This window comes from Calliopsis andreniformis, chromosome 7, assembly GCF_051401765.1.
Source record: "Calliopsis andreniformis isolate RMS-2024a chromosome 7, iyCalAndr_principal, whole genome shotgun sequence".
Lineage (NCBI taxonomy): Eukaryota > Metazoa > Arthropoda > Insecta > Hymenoptera > Andrenidae > Calliopsis > Calliopsis andreniformis.
The window spans coordinates 10,455,165-10,473,059 of NC_135068.1; the positions used below are offsets into that span (position 1 = coordinate 10,455,165).

Consider the following 17,895-nt stretch of genomic DNA (forward strand, 5'->3'; position numbering starts at 1 on the left):
GGTAACGCCAGAGAGAGAGGGATAACTGTGCAACAAGGATAGAATATCTGCCACTAACTTTGATTTCTATTACCCTGCTACTTTGAATATTCTTAATAGGAACATAGAATGATAATAGAGGTCGCTGCTAGACAAGGATAGCTAACCTTTTAGAGTGAGAGAGAGATAGTAATTTCATAAAATTGACAAGACTTGTAAATAATAGAAAAAACAATTAATTGCGGTATTATTTGTGCACTTTTATGGCTGCATATTGAAGCTGAGATCCTCAGCTATATTCAAGGATAGGTTTTGACTGAATTCTGTACGTAATTAATTAGTTATTAATGATTCTTTAAATATGGGACGTTTGTAAAACGGCGTAGTCTATAAAATATATAGTAAGCGCTAGATTTTTAATGAATTACTAATTACTGAGAATTAATTCATGATCTTTTTGGGTTGTAGACCTGAGATGAGACTTTAGTCACATTCAAGGGTACGTTTTGTTTAAATTCTCCGCGTGATTAGTTAATGGTTAATGATTCTTTAGATATGGGTGATTTGCATGACGCTACTGTATTTTTTTTAATTTGACGAAGCTCATAAATAATAGAAAAACACTTAATTGCAATATTATTTATACACTTTTATAGTTGCATATTGAATCTAAGACCCTCAACTACATTCAAGGATGATTTTTGCGCGAGTTTTCCTCGTAGTTAATCAGTTATTAATGATTCTTTGATACGGGGAATTTTTAGGTTACTACTATATGGTGCCGACGCAGGTTTTTTAATTAATTATTAATTACTGGGAATTAATTCGTGATGTTTTAGGGTTGTAGATCACAGCTGAGACCTTTAGCTACATTCAAGAACAACTTTCGCTCGTGTTTCCTTCGGAATTCATTAATTATTCATGGTTCTTTAAGTGGCGGGAATTTGAACACCCTGTGCCACTAACTTTAATTTCTATTACCCTGCTACTTTGAAGATTCTTAATAGGAACATAGAATGATCGTAGAGGTCGCTGGGTAGCACTAGAGAGAGAGGACCTGCATTGAGTCAAGGATAGAATATCTGCCACTAACTTTGATTTCTGTTATCCTATTACTTTCCAGATTCTTAATAGGAACATAGAATGATGACAGAGGTCGCTGCTAGACAAGGAAAGCATATCCTTTAGAGTGAGAGAGAGATAGAAATTCTTTAAAATTGACGTAGCTTGTGAATAATAGAAAAAACAGCTAATTACTTTATTATTTATGCACTTTTATGGTTGAATATTGAAGCTGAGACCCTCAGCTACATTCAAGGATTGTTTTTGCGCGAGTTTTCCTCATGATTAATTAGTTATTAATGATTTTTCAGGCGTGTGGAATATGTAAGATGCTATTGTACAATACGGATGCGAGGTTTTTTATTAATTACTAATTACAGAGGATTAATTTATGATATTTTTTGGTTGCATATTAAAGCTGAAGCCCTCAGCTACATTCAAGGATAGTTTCTGCGTGAGTTTTCCTCGTGATTAATTAGTTATTAACGATTTTTAGGTATGGAGAATTTGTACTATACATTGGGAATTAATTGACGATCTTCTGCAATCCTACGTAAAAGTACAAGTTTGATTGAACTTCCAACGATCATTCTCATGCAAATAAATATGCAGAAATGTACAAAATGAAAGTATTAAAAATTGAAGTGTTTGAAACTTTGTAATATTCATTAATTCCATACCCAGTTTATTTTGAGAAGTTCAAATTTATTCTCAAAGTGGAATGGAATTTGTCGACCCAAAATTCTAAAATTTGCAAATCTGAAAATCATAACTGTAGAAATAAAATTCAATTCAAAATTGCAATGCTGCCTCTAAGACCCTAAAACGAGTCCCTCGATTATTTATGGATCCATCAAAAGTTTCTTCTGTCTGCGTTATTCGCTATTCTATGGTCCTAACCTCTCTTAACCTCAATCGATAACGCAGGACGCGACATGAAAATGGTAACGCACGAATTTGTAGCAGCGCGGCGAGGTTTTCTTTCAATTCTGCATTTGCATAATCGTTGACAGTCGCGGAAATCGTTATTCCTTTTTCAATTCACTCATGACATTACTGTGTCTTTATTCGTAGTCTGCAGCCACTGTCTGCCCCTCGTCGCAGTGGCATCAGAACAAAATTGGAAGTAGAAAATGAACGAGAGTTAGCTGCATTTTCGTAACTGAGAGGCCTCCTTTCTTTGATCCAGAATCTCTGATATTTCTCAGGAAGTATGACCCATTCATGAAACTGAATCATCGAGAGGCTTGGCAGTGAGAATTCTGAAGATCACTCATTAAATACAAATGGTGAGAATGCATCGCATTTTTTGTGTTTCATAAGAGCATTCTTCTTGCAAGATAACGCATTTGTGGAAGGGGTACTGACTTCTATACAAGGACATGTCTCTCCCACGTATCACTTGTCATCAGGCTTACATTATAATGACTTTCATTATTGAAACAAAAACAATACTATATTATTGCAGTTATATACTAATAAAGTAGTGAAAAGTAGTGATTTGAAACAGAAGCATTAGTTCAAGTTATGAGTTTGGAAACACTTTGGTTTTGTGTTTACGGTAGCTTATCTACAGTGATAATTTAACTGGTAATTAAGCTATTTGCAAGAAGAGCTGCCTTGGCTTAAGTACCACTAACAAAGAAGTTAATTCTATGTTATTTTGTTTGTAGTCTGATTCCGTGATAAGTGGAAATTTATTCGCTGCTGCTAAACAATTAGCAGATAGTGAGATCCAGCTGATAAAGGCTATAGAAAATTCGAAAGAGGTCGATAATAAAAGTATCAGAAATAATATGTCCATGACGTCCAGAAAGGTTGGCAAAAAGTCTGCCAAAGCTGCCAATGTAACTACAAATTCTTCAGCAAACTGTTGTTAAAGTAAGCAAGTTTAAAGCTTGTTCTTTTTTCTTTTAACTAGGTCCGTCCATCTGCTGCTCTGATAGCAGCCAAGCGTGAAGCAGCACAACAGAAGATGTTACAGAGAAAGGAATCCAACAATACTTTTGTACGTGATATATATCAGAAAGCTATAGACGCATACAACATGAAAAGAAAGGAGACTGGTCTTGTGTTTGATCGATCAATGGCAGAGCACGAGTGTCTTTGGGATCCAAATTATCCAGAATGCCCTGCAAGACTGACTAGGGTTTTGCAGAGATGTGAAGAGCTAGGTTTAGTAGATAGGTGCAAGGTAATTGCTCCAAGGCTGGCCACAGAAAATGAAATACTCACAAAGCACAGCCAAAAGCAGATTGATATTTTGAAGGCCACTGATGGATGTACGAATGCAGACAATTTAGAATTACTGTCTGCTAAATATGATGCAATATATGTGCATCCTGTATGTGAATATTTATCAATTATGAAATGAGATAGTAATTTTGAATCGTCGAATTTTAATACTAAATTATTTCAAATTGCTTTAGTCTACCTACAAATTGTCCCTGTTAGCTGTGGGCTCAACAATAAACTTAGTGGAAAGCATTTGTAAGGGAGAAGTTCAAAATGGAATGGCTATTATAAGGTAATATCACTTTATGATTCATTTACCAATAAAAAAAGTGTTTGTTATGTTACAAACGTTACATGATTTTTAATATTTGCTTTTTTAGACCTCCTGGACATCACGCAATGAAATCAGAGTATTGCGGATATTGTTTCTTCAATAATGTTGCAATTGCTGCAGAAAAGGTTTTAAATAATAATTTGGCTAACAAAATTCTAATTATCGATTGGGATGTGCATCATGGACAAGCCACTCAGCAAATGTTCTACGATGATCCAAGGTATCCATCACAGCTTTTATAATTCATTTAGAGTACTTTTAGAATAATCGATTGTAAATGTTTTATAGGGTAGTTTATTTCTCCATTCATCGTTACGAAAATGGTGAATTCTGGCCAAATTTGAGGGAATCTAATTTCCATTTTGTTGGAGATAATTTAGGAGAAGGATATAATTTCAATATACCACTCAATAAAACTGGTATGACGAATTCCGATTATTTAGCCATATTCCAGCAAGTTCTACTACCAATGGCATACGAGGTAATTCGCGTGTTGTGACGATTCAACTTACTAAATTAGCAGAATAAAAATTATAACACATATCGTACTCATAACACGCAAATTTTAATCATTGTAGTTTCAACCAGATCTCATAATAGTGTCAGCTGGTTATGACGCAGCCTTGGGCTGTCCAGAGGTAAACCAATAAATGATACATAATAATACATTTTTTTTATCCTATTATAGTTTAATCCAGATTTTGTCATTATTTCGGCTGGATTTGACTCCGCAATTGGCGATGAAAAGGTTAACGTTGTTTTTTGTTGTACATTAAGTTCGCGTGTTTCTTTATTAATTAATTGCTCCTAAATAATATATAGTTGAATCTAAACCTCGTTCTTTACTATCTGAAGGGCGAGATGCTGATCACTCCTCCATGCTATGCTCATTTACTATCATCGTTACTAAGCCTGGCATCTGGAAAAGTTGCTGTTATACTGGAGGTAGTAGAAATTTCAGTACTTATTAAATAAGAAACATATTCGCTGATCTTCCTGGATAAATTAATTGTCATTATAGGGTGGTTATTGCTTGCAATCGTTAGCTGAAAGCGCAGCGTTGACACTGCGCACTTTACTAGGCGACCCATGCCCTATGCTGAACAATCTCGAATTACCTTCGCTAAGGTGAGCTTGAGAATCTACTGAAAAAGTAATCTGAAGGATCCAAAAACTTCTTACAAAACTTCTCACAATCTTTTCAGTATACGAGACACAATTCTGAACGCGATATATGCTCACAGACGGTACTGGAAATGCTACCAGTACCAGGAAACCTACAGTATTAATAGCTCGACGAATAATAGAGGAGAAAATATTGATCATCATTTGCCATTAGTTATATTTAAGTAAGATATTTTTTCTGAGGCTACTGAGGCTTCAATTACATGCAAATATATCGCTCTTTATTATTGCAGAGGGGATGAAATCAGGCCAGAAGTATACCAAACTCGAAATTGTTATCCAGTTCAGAGCAAGGAAGTACTCGAGCTTTTGGAGAAGCAATTGAACGCAATAATACAGTGTAAGTTTTGAATTCAGTATTCCTGCTGTGCAAGAAACGTCTAAATATGATCACTTTGCAGTTACTAATTTATCTACAGCACCAAATAAGGTGTGCGTTGTCTATGACGATAGGATGCTAAAGCATTGCGATATATCTGACGGCAGCCATCCAGAGAAACCACATCGAATTAACGCCATTTATAGAAAGCTCCAAGAACACGATATACTCGATCGATGTTATGTACAGGAGGTAGGTTAATGTGTTACCAAAAATAAGCTACTGCATTTCAAGTTTTTAAATAAAGTTAAATAATTCTAAAGGGACGAAGTGCAACAATGGAAGAATTATTACTAGTTCACGCGAAGGATTACGTAGATAGTATAAAGGATACAGAGAACTTGAAACCTAAGGACCTACAGAAGCTGTCAGCGACGTTTAATTCGATTTATTTGCATCCCGAAACTTGGGCAAGTGCCTGTGTCTCCGCTGGATCGTTACTGCAAGTCGTCGATAGCGTGTTAAATGGAGACAGTCAATCGGGTGTCGCCATCGTGAGGCCTCCAGGACACCATGCAGGAGATGATACACCATGTGGTTTCTGCATATTTAATAACGTTGCCATAGCAGCTAAATACGCCATGGAGTTCCATCACGTGAAAAGGTAATTTCTAAATTCATTGTATTACCTGCTTGAAGTATACAAGGTGGTTCCAAATATGTGGGACATTTTTGGAGGGGGTGGGTTTTACATGCATAGACGATAAAAAAAATTCAAATGCATAAATCTTTAGTTACATGCTATTTTGTATTGCATACAGTATTGGCCCATTTCTTGCATGGTATGCTATCTTCTTTAAGGTCCTACTAGGCCTAGGGATACTCCACATCCCTTGAATAAGGCACACAGTAAGAAGCTTTGAAGAAGGTACCACACCCTATGCAGTCTAACCTAAAAAAATGCCCAACATGTTTGAGAACACCCTATACACCTCTAGTAAAAATCCTCTTCAATTTGCAGAGTATTAATAGTAGATTGGGATGTGCATCATGGCAATGGAACTCAGTCCATTTTCGAGGAAGACCCAAAGGTTCTATACATGTCTGTACACCGTCACGATAATGGCAGCTTCTTCCCTAATTCTAAACGAGCTAATTATAATTACGTTGGCTCTGGGCTTGGAGAAGGTTTCACCGTCAACGTACCATGGAATAAAGTTAGTTCTGCGAATCTGCAAGTCTAATTATTACTAGCACGAGTGGAACAAAGTCGCTAACATATTTTATTTATATATAGAAAGGAATGGGTGATGCAGAGTACATAGCAGCATTTCAGCAAGTAGTGATGCCCATTGCTTATCAGTTTAATCCAGAACTGATTCTAGTTTCTGCAGGGTTTGATGCTTGTATTGGTGACCCTCTTGGAGGTACAGTTTCTCAAACACAGGATGAGTCACGCAACCTGAATTATCTTGTAAACTATTTGTTGTATGAAGAAATATTTCAAATGACAGTTGCTTGGTATTAGGAGTAAGCTCCTCTCTAGTATGCTCTTGTCGATACCAAACAGCTTTCGTTTGAAGCATTTCTGCATGTAATAAATAGTTTACAAGAAAATTTAGGTGATACAGTAGCGTGGCTCACCCTGTATATTCTCTATTGTCGTAAAACAAAATTACTTTTTTAATTTCCATGCTCTAGGCTGCCTCGTGACACCAGAACTGTACGGACACTTAACTCACTGGCTGTCTTCACTAGCCAATGGTCGCGTTGTACTGAGTCTCGAAGGAGGCTACAACATCAATTCGATCTCCCACGCGATGGCTATCTGCACGAAAACACTACTCGGCGACCCTTTGCCGATGCTAGAGGGCGGCCAAATACCCTGCACGAGCGCGATCCACAGTATAAACAACGTTCTGAAGACGCAGAAGCGATACTGGCCGAATTTGATGTTCAACATGTCCCTGCCGAAGGAGAACGTGCTTCCCAAGGCCAAAGTGCCGCACGCGAAAACAAACGAGCACGTGAAAAACGCTAAAGAGCTGTCGAAACGTTCGGAATCTAAGATAGCGCTGGAAGAGATCGAGAGCGAGAAGTTGGAGCTGAATCTCTCGATTGACAAAAGCTGCTTGAATTCCGTGACGGACGAGGAAATTTTCAAGTTACAAAACGAAGTGGAAAATATCAAAATAAGGAACCTGTCCTGCCACGATACTCTAAAGACAGTTGCAAAGGCGAACAAAAAATTGAACATGCAGGACACCGATAATTCTGCTCCTAACAATAAAGGTAAAATATTGAATATCTTCCTGTACATAAAATAACAAAAAACGTTATTTATAAATGAATAATAAATATTCCAGTCTCGGAGTGTGCAAAGGAATGCGTGAACCAGCAAGACAAGAAAGGGTTCTCTGAGAAAAATGTGAGCAACTCTGCCCCTGGCAGTAGTGGCGAGCAAGCTGAAGGAGCAGCTGCTCAAGAGAGTACCAATATGAATCTATACGACTACCTTTCGCAGAATCTACAAGTAATGCTTGCATTCACGAGACCTACAGTGCTGAATGAATACACATGAAAAATTCTGTTTAATTTCGTAGGCATTGGTGGATGGAGAAATGTTTGCTGTGGTACCCCTTCGGGACTGTCCACATTTAGATAACGTGAAAGACGTGCCAGACTCTGGGATCGATGTGCACGTACCATGCACAGAATGCGGCAGCAACGTGGAGAACTGGACTTGCTTAGAGTGCTACACTGTCCACTGTGCACGTAGCGTCAATCAGCACGGCGTTTTGCATGCCGAGGAAAGTGAGCATCCTCTGGCACTGAGCTTCAGTGATCTGTCTGTATGGTGTTACAGATGCGAAGCGTACATAGACAATCCAGTAAGTTGTAACTTCGGCAGAGATTTTTAGTACCTTTTTATCTTTGGTAGAAGTTGGTCTTTGAATGTTATTCATTTCCAGCGATTGTATGCTGCACGCAATGCCGCGCACCAGAGTAAGTTTAACGAAGAATTGCCGTGGACGTACACTGACAACTGAAGTGCAAATATGTATTAATAAAATTTTCCTTAACGTTATATTTATGTATCTTTGAGTAGCTGTAAATGATTTATAAATCAAAAGTCTTGCTTTCTGTATATGTTATTTACTTATTTTAGGTTTAGAGTAAATTGCTGAGTTTGCGACGAGCAATAGGTGTAAACAGAATTTGAAGAAAAATCGTTTCTCAATGAGTAAATAACAAATATTAATTGTATAAATCCTACTCAAGTAATCAAACTTGTAAATTAACTTCAATTGTACACAATATTTTCGTTTATTAATAGCGTATTTTACTAAACTAAAAATAGTGAATTTAAGTAATCTATTTTTCTATGTAGGATAATTATTACACCGCTAAATTGGAAAAAAGAGCTAAACTACATTAGAAATGAAAATGTAGATCGAAATACAGTGACCATAAATGAATTCAATTTTACAAAACTATTTATATCGCAAGCATATATTTTTAGATACAATAGATTTTATTCAATTTTTTTTATAAAAGCATATTTTGCTCGTATGTATAGTATACACAATTATAATTTTTATTTTGAAGATCTCAAAAGTTTTAAATAGTATAAAGACAAGAATCTTGTAGTATTTTTATGATTTCTTATTTTGTTAATGTAATAAACGTAATAATTATACTAATAAACTGATAATAAATAAATTAATGCTTTGTTTTTTCTCATAACGCGTATATATTTTTCTGTTTATTAGGTACTGAACCTCGTATTTGAATTAACAGTAATTCAAACTGATGAAAAGCTTTGACTAGACTATCCATAGTTTCGATAAATGGTTGTACTGAAAAGGCATCGATGTTCGTTAAATGATAAACATTGTTAGTAATTTGCGAGAATGGCAATTTCTCAACCGTGACGTGCGGATAGAATCTATTTACAACATGATAATTAAATAAATTCGTACTATTTTTGATCGAAATAAATTCTTCCATGTCTGTTGCAGGAAGAGCATAATATAATCTATATGGAATGCTTTTCGTTACATATTTATGCTCACATTCTCCAAGTTTTAAGGCGATAATTTTACACACGTCCTTTATAGGTCTTGAACCTTGCTCGTACAGATGAAAGTCTTTAACTAACTTATATTTGTGATTTCCACTGCTTACGTACGTTCTTTTAGTGTTCCTTAAATGTAACAGTGCTGTTGGTATTGCGTAAGTGTGAGAAGTAAATAAATGTAGATGCGTAAGATCAGGTTTTGCCTTTAACTCTGTTGCTACACGAGATGTTAATGCTAGGACTCCTCCCTGGTGAGCAAATCCATAAAAAATCGTCAGTACAATATTACAGACGATCCAAATCACTTGAAGTCTAGTGAATCGATTTTTTGTTGCATAAACATTAGCGTGTGCATTATTTTTAGCGATCTGTGAAACTGTATCAACTCCTGATGTTTGAGTCATATTTGGCGCATACAAGAAAACTAGAGGCAATAATATTGGTATTATAAATCGAGGCTCCTGATGAGGGAATATTGATAGTAGAGCAATTGGCGCAACAAAAGATGCAGTCATTAGGCCAACTACGCTTTGTATACGTGGTAACTCCAACCATTGTGCTTTTAAACCACTGTAAATAATTCTCTGGTTACCAATTTTATACTGTCGTGTCTTATAGTAACAGAATGATAAATTATTCACCTATGTAACATTTTTCCAACTGTGAGGAGGCCGATCACTCCGAGAACATTAAACAAAAGAGGTACATTGACTAGAAAATGCAAGTAATGGGGATGCAGACCATGGCTCTGTAGGTTTTTAGTGTTGGCATTGTATTTGAGAAAATTAAGTGGGGTCACCACAAAATTATTTATGCTAACATCGAGATTACCTATTTCAGCCATTGTCAAATAGCCGAAATAGAAACTGTCGACTAGAATGAAGAAGACAGTGGCAGGTATCCCACATGCAACAAAAGTGATTATTCGAATGTGGAAGTCTCCGAAACCTACACTTTTTGAACCTAGACCTCTTTGCAGCCAAAAGAAAATAGGGGCAAAGGCAAATGCTATGAATGTTGGTCTGTTGAATAAGCCGATCACAGTAATTGTTGCAATTTTGAAACAATGATTCAAGGAGTGTGCAGGCAAAGAAGCTTTAAGTTTATAGTATTTTACTCTTTCTACTCCATTTCTTGCTTTATTGTATTTATCTGAAAGATAGTCACTTTGGATAACTACCTGAAACAATAAGTGACATTGGCAATATCTGCAATATCAAAATTCAGAGGTGCTGGTGTATTTTAAAAGTATGTAGCACAATGGAAATGAAATTTCTCTAAAGCTGAGTGAATTTCAGGGCAAAACACCAGTACCTCCACACATTTTAACCCTTTGCACTCAAAGATTTTTTGAATTTTGCCTTCATCATGTTGACTTCAGGACTGCACCACTAGAGTGCAAAGAGTTAACTACTGCTACACCAAGATTATACCTTTTCTGAATATGCCATGCAATATGATGCATAATATAACATCAGAGCTGTTAATATCAACTCAATAGTGTTGGATAAAGTTCGAGTTCCATAAACAAGCATAACATAAGAACTGGCATAAGTAATCAGTCTTATTTTGTAATTCTGCCCATACATATAACATATTTTGTATAGGCAGTAGTCAGACACAAACGATAAACCACATATTAACAACCGTGGAAATAATAGAAGAAAGTATGGTGTCTTTAATGGTATGCCAAAGTAAAAAATCATATACTGTGAAAGCCTCTTTAGAATTGAATATGGTACACCAACTGTCATTTGCGGTATGAAAACAGTCCTTATAGGAAATGTGGAATTATATTCCCATGGTTTGTTAATGTCGATATCAAAATGATCTCCTGCAAGAGTAAAGGTTCCTAAGATGTTCTATTGATTCCTCGTAAATTAAAAGAGTAAAAATTCTTGACATGTAACTCTGACTCACCAGATATAACTTCAATGGACTGAAAATATTCATCAGGATGAATGTATCCCGTTTGCGGAATTAGCGTTAAAATAATTCTTAAACCAGCCAGGAACCAATATATGCCTATTTTTCTCCTTATTGGTATAGCTGGTCTGTATTCGTCTATCGATCTACGATACTCATTTTTGGAGTGCATTTTCGCACGTGTTTACTCTTTGAAACAATTCAGAGAGGTTAGGAACATTGACAGAACTTTTCTCTATTGGTCATTTTGTGGAGTTTTTTAATATTTAGAATTACAGGAGAGAACTCACTGCATTTTAAATGAAAGGTTATGTTATTTACTTCGCTATAAAATTGATACACTTAACCCTAAAACAATCCCATGTTACGGCACAGAAGCTTCACTCAACGCCATTGTTATTTTCAATAAATAAAATGTATATAAGATGTAAAAATGTACAAAATATCGAAAGTTAAGTACATATACTTTCGTGGAGCAATCTTTAATTAGGCTCCATTTCTAAATACTTATTATGATTTCATGTCTATACCCAAAATCAATTAACTCGACTGATGTGAACGAAGCTTAGGTTAAGATAGGTTAGGATACCTATCTTACCTATCCTATTAGATAAAGACTAGGTTAGGATAGAAGAAATTATTAAATTTCTTTATCATTCAATAGTAACAGAATCCAAAAATACTACTTTTAAGTTTAGAAATTCATCAGTTAAAAAGTTATGCATTTGTAAAGTTTAGCTTGCTTGAGAGGTTATATTGACGCCATATTGGTTTCTATCCGTAATCTGATTGGCTGACGTTACTTTGTAACAAATCGTAATGAGGAGAATAATATAAAATTCGAAATATTTAGCAAAATCGAATATTTAATCAGTAATTTTTGGTACTCTGAAACGAAATTGAACCATTTTAATAAATAAATATCAGTGCTATCAATAATAATTGCTGTTCCCTGGCCACGTTTGAAACTTCTTTCACACTGTTTCAGACCAAATCGATAACGTAGATAACGACACGAAAATGATAAAGACTCATTAGAACTGCCAGTCTTAAAGGGTTAAGATTTAAGACAATCTTACAAAATTATTCTCAATATTCAATACATAAATTTGATCGTCAGTAACAAGATACACTTCTGCGATGCAACAATTTCCTAGCTATAGAGAAACAATATAAATTATTCATAAACGATCAGCGTTGACACAAGAATGTCAAAGGAAGCCCTCGACTAATTTCGTCGTTTTTTGGTTTCCTCGCGTTTCGATAAAAGCAAGACTCACGTTTTATGTTTCTAGAACATTTTTGAAAATTTGAAAGTCATTCCGAAGATCGCTGCAAGTACGAATGGCAGGAATTGCAACGCATCCTGCAACAGTTTTGATTGGTCAATGAAATACAGTTCATCATGGAGTACGTCGGTACGTACACGAAATCGTAACGATTTTTCATGCTTTTTTCGGTTAATTGCCGATTAATAAACGTTTCTTCTTCTTACTTCTCGCATTTGGTTGCAGTTATTTTACGTTTAACAAATATGCGCCTCTTGGAATAATCCTGTCATGAAATATCGCAACAGTTCTTGTATATGTTGATTTAATTTCGTAAAAACAATGATCGACTTCGATCATTTTTTCTCCTACATCTGATCAGCAACTAATTTCGAATGTCATGAAATAATAGATTCTATAGATTTCATGCAGGAATCATAGGTTTCTTAGGAATGTCTCATTATTAACATAACCTTGATTAATCTTAGATTTTTATCCCAGCATTGCGAAAAAATTCATCCCTCTCAAGAAACTAGTATCTATTTAGAAACTTGTAACTTAAATATGGAAACTAAGTTATTTGATTTTCCAGATGCAGCGAAGAGTGAAAGCAACGACAACTGCTGTAATTCTACTCCCTGTTCTGAACTAGTAACAAACACAAGTTCTAATGAAAACTCATCCGTAGAAACGAATGATTCCGTTCCAAAACAAGAGGATCATAATACAAGGCCAGCAGATGATGTTCCAACTACCTCGCAAGATCCACCTAGAGAGAACATAGACTTTAAAGTAATTTATAACAAACAACGGATTAATGTCAATTTTCCACTGGATGGCACTGTGGCAGAATTGAAAGCACATCTTCTGAATATCATATCAGTGCCGCAAGCCATGCAGAAAATTATGATTAAAGGATTAGCCAAAGATGATCAGACGCTCAGAAGTTTGGGAGTTACAAAAGGTAGTTGGCTAACTATGTCTACCACAGCAGAAACATATGATAATCCATAATTAATTACATATTTCAGGTGCCAAAGTCATGGTAGTAGGGTCAAAATTAAAGGATGTATTAGCTATGACAGTACCAACAGAACAGGATCTCTCGGATGAAGCTGCTTCTGCCACAAGTAAAGAACCATTGTCGCAGCAAAAAATGCATAGGAAGGTCTTAGACAAAGGTATGCCAGACGATGTAATGCCTGGTATATTAGATAGCAAGGTACGACTATCACTTGGGTAGTTGATTTAGTAATTCAAAACGATCAGTAATAGTGAATGATTAATAAATTAAATTCAAATCAGGAGCCTCTACCTGAATTTCCATTAGCTGGTATGCTAAATAAGTATGGTGGCAAAGTTAGATTAACGTTTAAGTTAGAGCAGGACCAGCTTTGGATCGGTACGAAAGAGAGGACAGACAAGATACCTATGAATTCAATCAAAAGTGTGCACAGTGAACCTATACACGATCATCCAGAGTATCATATTATGGTTTGTATTCTTATATTGAAGTTAATGGAGTATTATTAAAATATTTTTACAGTTCGTGTATATTTCGGTAATATATTTTTGAAAATTATAGGGTATACAACTAGGCACGACAGAAGCCTCGAGGTACTGGATATATTGGGTTCCCGCACAATACATATCGGCTATAAAAGACGCTATTCTTGGCAAATGGTGCTACTTCTGATCAATCATTAATGAAACTTTCTATTTCTTCGAAAGCAAAGTGTAATCAGGTGTAAGCATTGATACAAACACGACTGTGCTAGTCACACATTTTTAACAGTAAGTAATAACTTATTTTGCGTTGGATTATAATTGATGTGTCCTAATAAAAAGTATTCTGTTAAGAAAACTTTTAGATAATTTACAATTCTAATGAAAAGAAGTTTATAAAATTGATACATTTGGTACTGAGAGCACATTTTCTGGTTAGAGAATGTTTTCAAATATTTATACAATATTGTCACTTCTGGACTGTTGAACATTTTTGATACATTCAGATTATTCTGTAATTGTAATATTAATTTTTGTGAATTATATGGTATATAAGATTTGTAAATACAATAAGTTTTTTAACTCATAAAAAATACATTTACATTGAAAACGTCTTGTTACGATCATTCACTAAAATTGTGATAAGTTCGAACGAACAGACTTAAAGAACTTTACCTTTTCCGTTTATTTAAATAGGAACGTATAATCCTTTATAAATGTGAAATTTTTGTAAAATTACATTTATAGGAGGAAATGAAGAAAGAAGTTATGATGTTGCATTTACAATCTTTTGAAGTTCGTCGAGAAATAATTCATCTTTTTACCACATATAATGATATTAAAGAATAAGTTATTATTCAAATACTCAGACACTCTGTTTTCAATTTTATTGTGATAAATATAATTTATTATTTAACATTGAAAGGGCTCTTCTAAATTTTACGCTTTAAGCAAAAGTTTATTTGGAATCGCGTATTTCATTTAAACAGAGACTAAAAGAGGTAAGAATTGTAAACATAAATCAAGCTGCAATAAGTTGTATGGCCATCAACAAATGTGACCTGCATTTTGCAGAAAAAACACGATACACTTTGGTGTGATCCTACACTGTTCAATCATAAAGCAACGAATTTATTAAGTTAGATACATTTACATTGGCCTATATGAGAAACAAAATATCAGAGGAAAGCATTTCTTTAGAATCATGAACATAAACACATCGTATCTCGACGAGCATAAGCAAATCAATATTGCATAACTTAGCATTATAATCGCTGTACATTAGATTTTTTACTGTAACAGAATCGTGTCTAAAATCATTATAAGAATTTGCGAATCTACATGAAATTAACAATTTGCGATTTGCACATTTTAAGAAATCTATTTCAATGCCCATTTAAATAAGACTTGTACATCATGTTATGTGATTTGATAAAATAAACAATTTTATTATTTCTCTGCTGTGTCCCACAGTTATTTTTTCCCTTTTTTATTACAAGATATTTCGAATCTTTTAAAATAATAAACCATTATCAAATTTAGAATAAAATTGAAGTTAAAAATGTCTAAAAAATCAATAATTTCGTAACTATTTTTCTGAGTATCTTAAAAAACAAAGATCGTACAAAAAATATTTTAGAGAATAGTTATTCATACTTTTTGTAGAATAGGATTTCGAAATAAAAGCATAAGAACAAGACAAAGCAAAGTATAATTTACTTTCTTGCCTAATATTGTTAAAAAAAAAAGATTGCTTTTGTAAATCAAGTCTCTTTTCAAAGCTGAAAATAAATAAATTCGAAATTTCATAGTTCTACTCCTCTACTTCTTGCCCAAGGAATGTGAACGCCCCCATGTAACAGGAAACTTCCTATTAGGCTATTAAATTACTTGAACTCGAGGAAACATGCATTCCAGCTTCCCCTGGCTTCATGGAAGATGGGAAAACTGTGGGCAAAGGACAGAGAATTCTTCAGGGATTAGAGTCTGTCGGTACCAGTTTCGCAATCGATACGTACTTTCATATTCCGATAAAACGTAAGTAGTTCAAGGTTTATTATACCTGTGCGCGTGTGTGCGTGTCAAGTGACAGTGAACTACACGCACAGATTTCACGTTTCGTAGAACTTGTTTGTATGCATAATCGCTGGAGAAATACGTATATCTCGTTAAACGCTCGCGCGCCTAGTTACAAATGATACATTTTTTTAGAGATATGGGACAATAAACAAGAGGAGCGGTCATTCAAGTGAGAAAAGATAAGGATCATGAAACTTATCAGGCCTTTAGTAGCCAATATCACTCTTGTCATCAAGTTGTAACATGAGTAGAATTATGTCAGTGGGAGAATGAATGGAAAAACATTACTGAAGTCGATTACAAATGTATCGATAAGAGTATTGAGAATTTGAAACATCAATGGTTACTTAATCTCACTCTGATCAAAGTATTCGCAAAATTTGCTAGTACTTCTAGTAATGGAAGAAAGAATCGCCACTTTGGAAACTGTACAACAAGCTTTTTTATCTTTAACAGAGAGTTTTTTGGAGCAAGGCGTGTTACTGTCAGACCTCAAGTCTGTTGGTCTGAAAACTACTGCAAAACAGAAGAGAAATATTGTTGTTCATTATATATGTTCTAAAAAAGTTCTCCTGGCCTTATGTGCACCAATATTTTGTAGCATATTTTTCAAGTATTTACATATTGATATAATTAAGAGCATCCGTGGGACAAGATGCTTGATACCAAATAATTATCTTATATGGGAGTTCACGAGACCAGTATCTAACTGTGACTATTGTCATGGTGTTACTGCAGCTTTGATCTTACCAAATTTAACTAGAGAAGAATTTAAGCAGTATGCTTATTCTTCTGGGCCTATGGTGATAAAAAATGCTGCAAGCCACTGGCCAGCTTCAGAGGTATTTAGCTGGGAGTTTTTTAAAAATTTGTATGAACATGTTGATGGAGCTTATGATTCGGTAGAAGAATGTCAATTCTTGCATTTTAAAAGCAACTTCACAAGCTTGCGAGATGTGTTTGCGATGAGTGAAGAGAGAGCCATGCAACGTAGTAGAAAGGATCCTTGGTATGTTGGTTGGAAAAACTGTCACCTTCAAATTTTGGATGTTATGAAAAAGTTTTACAATCTACCTCATTTTTTACCAGAGGATGCGGAGATTCCTTATTCCAATTATGTTTTTTTGGGATATGAGGAAGGCGCTATTATGCATGTACGTGTAGTAATATCTTCTCTGAGATTATAATTAAATACATTGAAATAAATATTTTAATGTTTTTTTCACAGCTGGATTATATATCGCGTCTAATGTGGCAAGGACAAATTATAGGCAATAAAATATGGACAGTTGCTCCAACTCCAGAATGTGATAACATATGTGAACGTTTTAATTTCACAGTTCATGCTGGGGACATTGTTCTTTTAGATACCAGAATTTGGTATCACAGTACTTATGTTCTGGATGGAAACATTAGTTTAACAGTCACCTCAGAATATGGCTAGATTTTTATACAGATATGAACTACATAGATAGCATTCTATGGAGTTGAAAAATTTCGTATCACAGAATTCGAAATATCTTGCCTTACCATAAGAAATTTAAGATTGATGCAAATGCTGTTGAAGATCAGCATTTAAGAGCTGAATTACTTTTGTAAGAAAGTCTTACCTAATACGATGCAAGTGCCATTTTTAATAAAAATATGTAAGCTAAAATATATAGCAGTGTTATGCTATATTTTAGACTGCCCATTTATTCAAATTGTTATAAATTTTTGAATTATATAAAGTTTTTGAATATACAATTATTATACTATACTGTTTTTGCCATGGTTGAGAGCTAGTCGATATAAATATGAATTTCATGAAAGCTGTTAACACAAATGGAACAGTTTGTATTTTAATAGAACTGATTATGGTGTAATTGAGAATTATTTTTATATGCATGTATTTAAATATACATATTAGAAGTCTTCATAC

At 34.7% G+C, this 17,895-nt stretch overlaps 4 protein-coding genes across 8 annotated transcripts; 3 read left to right on the top strand and 1 right to left on the bottom strand.

Annotated features, from left to right (window-relative positions):
* Positions 1-2,075: 2,075 nt before the first annotated feature.
* Positions 2,076-8,262, top strand: Hdac6 (histone deacetylase 6). 2 transcript variants are annotated; one of them, XM_076382099.1, is made up of 19 exons: positions 2,076-2,330; positions 2,715-2,888; positions 2,963-3,385; positions 3,471-3,568; positions 3,657-3,830; positions 3,899-4,091; positions 4,189-4,248; positions 4,466-4,555; positions 4,632-4,738; positions 4,816-4,959; positions 5,029-5,135; positions 5,197-5,366; positions 5,438-5,778; positions 6,136-6,331; positions 6,412-6,541; positions 6,816-7,406; positions 7,481-7,647; positions 7,718-8,005; positions 8,087-8,262. In XM_076382099.1, the coding sequence occupies exons 1-19, from the start codon at positions 2,328-2,330 to the stop codon at positions 8,162-8,164; spliced, it is 3,534 nt and encodes a 1,177-aa protein (XP_076238214.1). In that variant the 5' UTR covers positions 2,076-2,327; the 3' UTR covers positions 8,165-8,262. The 2 variants fall into 2 exon arrangements, with proteins under 2 accessions (XP_076238214.1, XP_076238215.1); XM_076382100.1 differs by lacking the exon at positions 2,076-2,330 and having other exon boundaries at positions 2,855-2,858.
* Positions 8,263-8,617: 355 nt separating this feature from the next.
* Pig-z (phosphatidylinositol glycan anchor biosynthesis class Z) lies at positions 8,618-11,615 on the bottom strand. 2 transcript variants are annotated; one of them, XM_076382102.1, is made up of 5 exons: positions 11,412-11,615; positions 11,116-11,310; positions 10,629-11,029; positions 9,837-10,375; positions 8,618-9,765 (listed from the first exon to the last, which is right to left on the bottom strand). In XM_076382102.1, the coding sequence occupies exons 2-5, from the start codon at positions 11,291-11,293 to the stop codon at positions 8,856-8,858; spliced, it is 2,028 nt and encodes a 675-aa protein (XP_076238217.1). In that variant the 5' UTR covers positions 11,294-11,310; positions 11,412-11,615; the 3' UTR covers positions 8,618-8,855. The 2 variants fall into 2 exon arrangements, with proteins under 2 accessions (XP_076238217.1, XP_076238216.1); XM_076382101.1 differs by having other exon boundaries at positions 11,116-11,615.
* A 687-nt stretch (positions 11,616-12,302) lies between these two features.
* LOC143181945 (ubiquitin domain-containing protein UBFD1) lies at positions 12,303-15,351 on the top strand. Of its 3 annotated transcripts, XM_076382689.1 has the most exons (7): positions 12,304-12,539; positions 12,982-13,353; positions 13,421-13,611; positions 13,695-13,883; positions 13,975-14,183; positions 14,643-14,896; positions 14,970-15,351. In XM_076382689.1, the coding sequence occupies exons 1-5, from the start codon at positions 12,527-12,529 to the stop codon at positions 14,083-14,085; spliced, it is 876 nt and encodes a 291-aa protein (XP_076238804.1). In that variant the 5' UTR covers positions 12,304-12,526; the 3' UTR covers positions 14,086-14,183; positions 14,643-14,896; positions 14,970-15,351. The 3 variants fall into 3 exon arrangements, with proteins under 3 accessions (XP_076238805.1, XP_076238804.1, XP_076238802.1); XM_076382690.1 differs by lacking the exons at positions 14,643-14,896; positions 14,970-15,351 and adding an exon at positions 14,250-14,523 and having other exon boundaries at positions 12,303-12,539; XM_076382687.1 differs by having other exon boundaries at positions 14,643-15,351.
* Positions 15,352-15,791: 440 nt separating this feature from the next.
* On the top strand, positions 15,792-17,856 carry LOC143181949 (uncharacterized). Its single transcript, XM_076382694.1, has 3 exons — positions 15,792-15,932; positions 16,107-17,128; positions 17,203-17,856. Exons 2-3 carry the CDS (start codon positions 16,373-16,375, stop codon positions 17,416-17,418), a joined length of 972 nt encoding a protein of 323 aa, XP_076238809.1. The 5' UTR covers positions 15,792-15,932; positions 16,107-16,372; the 3' UTR covers positions 17,419-17,856.
* The last annotated feature ends 39 nt before the right edge of the window (positions 17,857-17,895 follow it).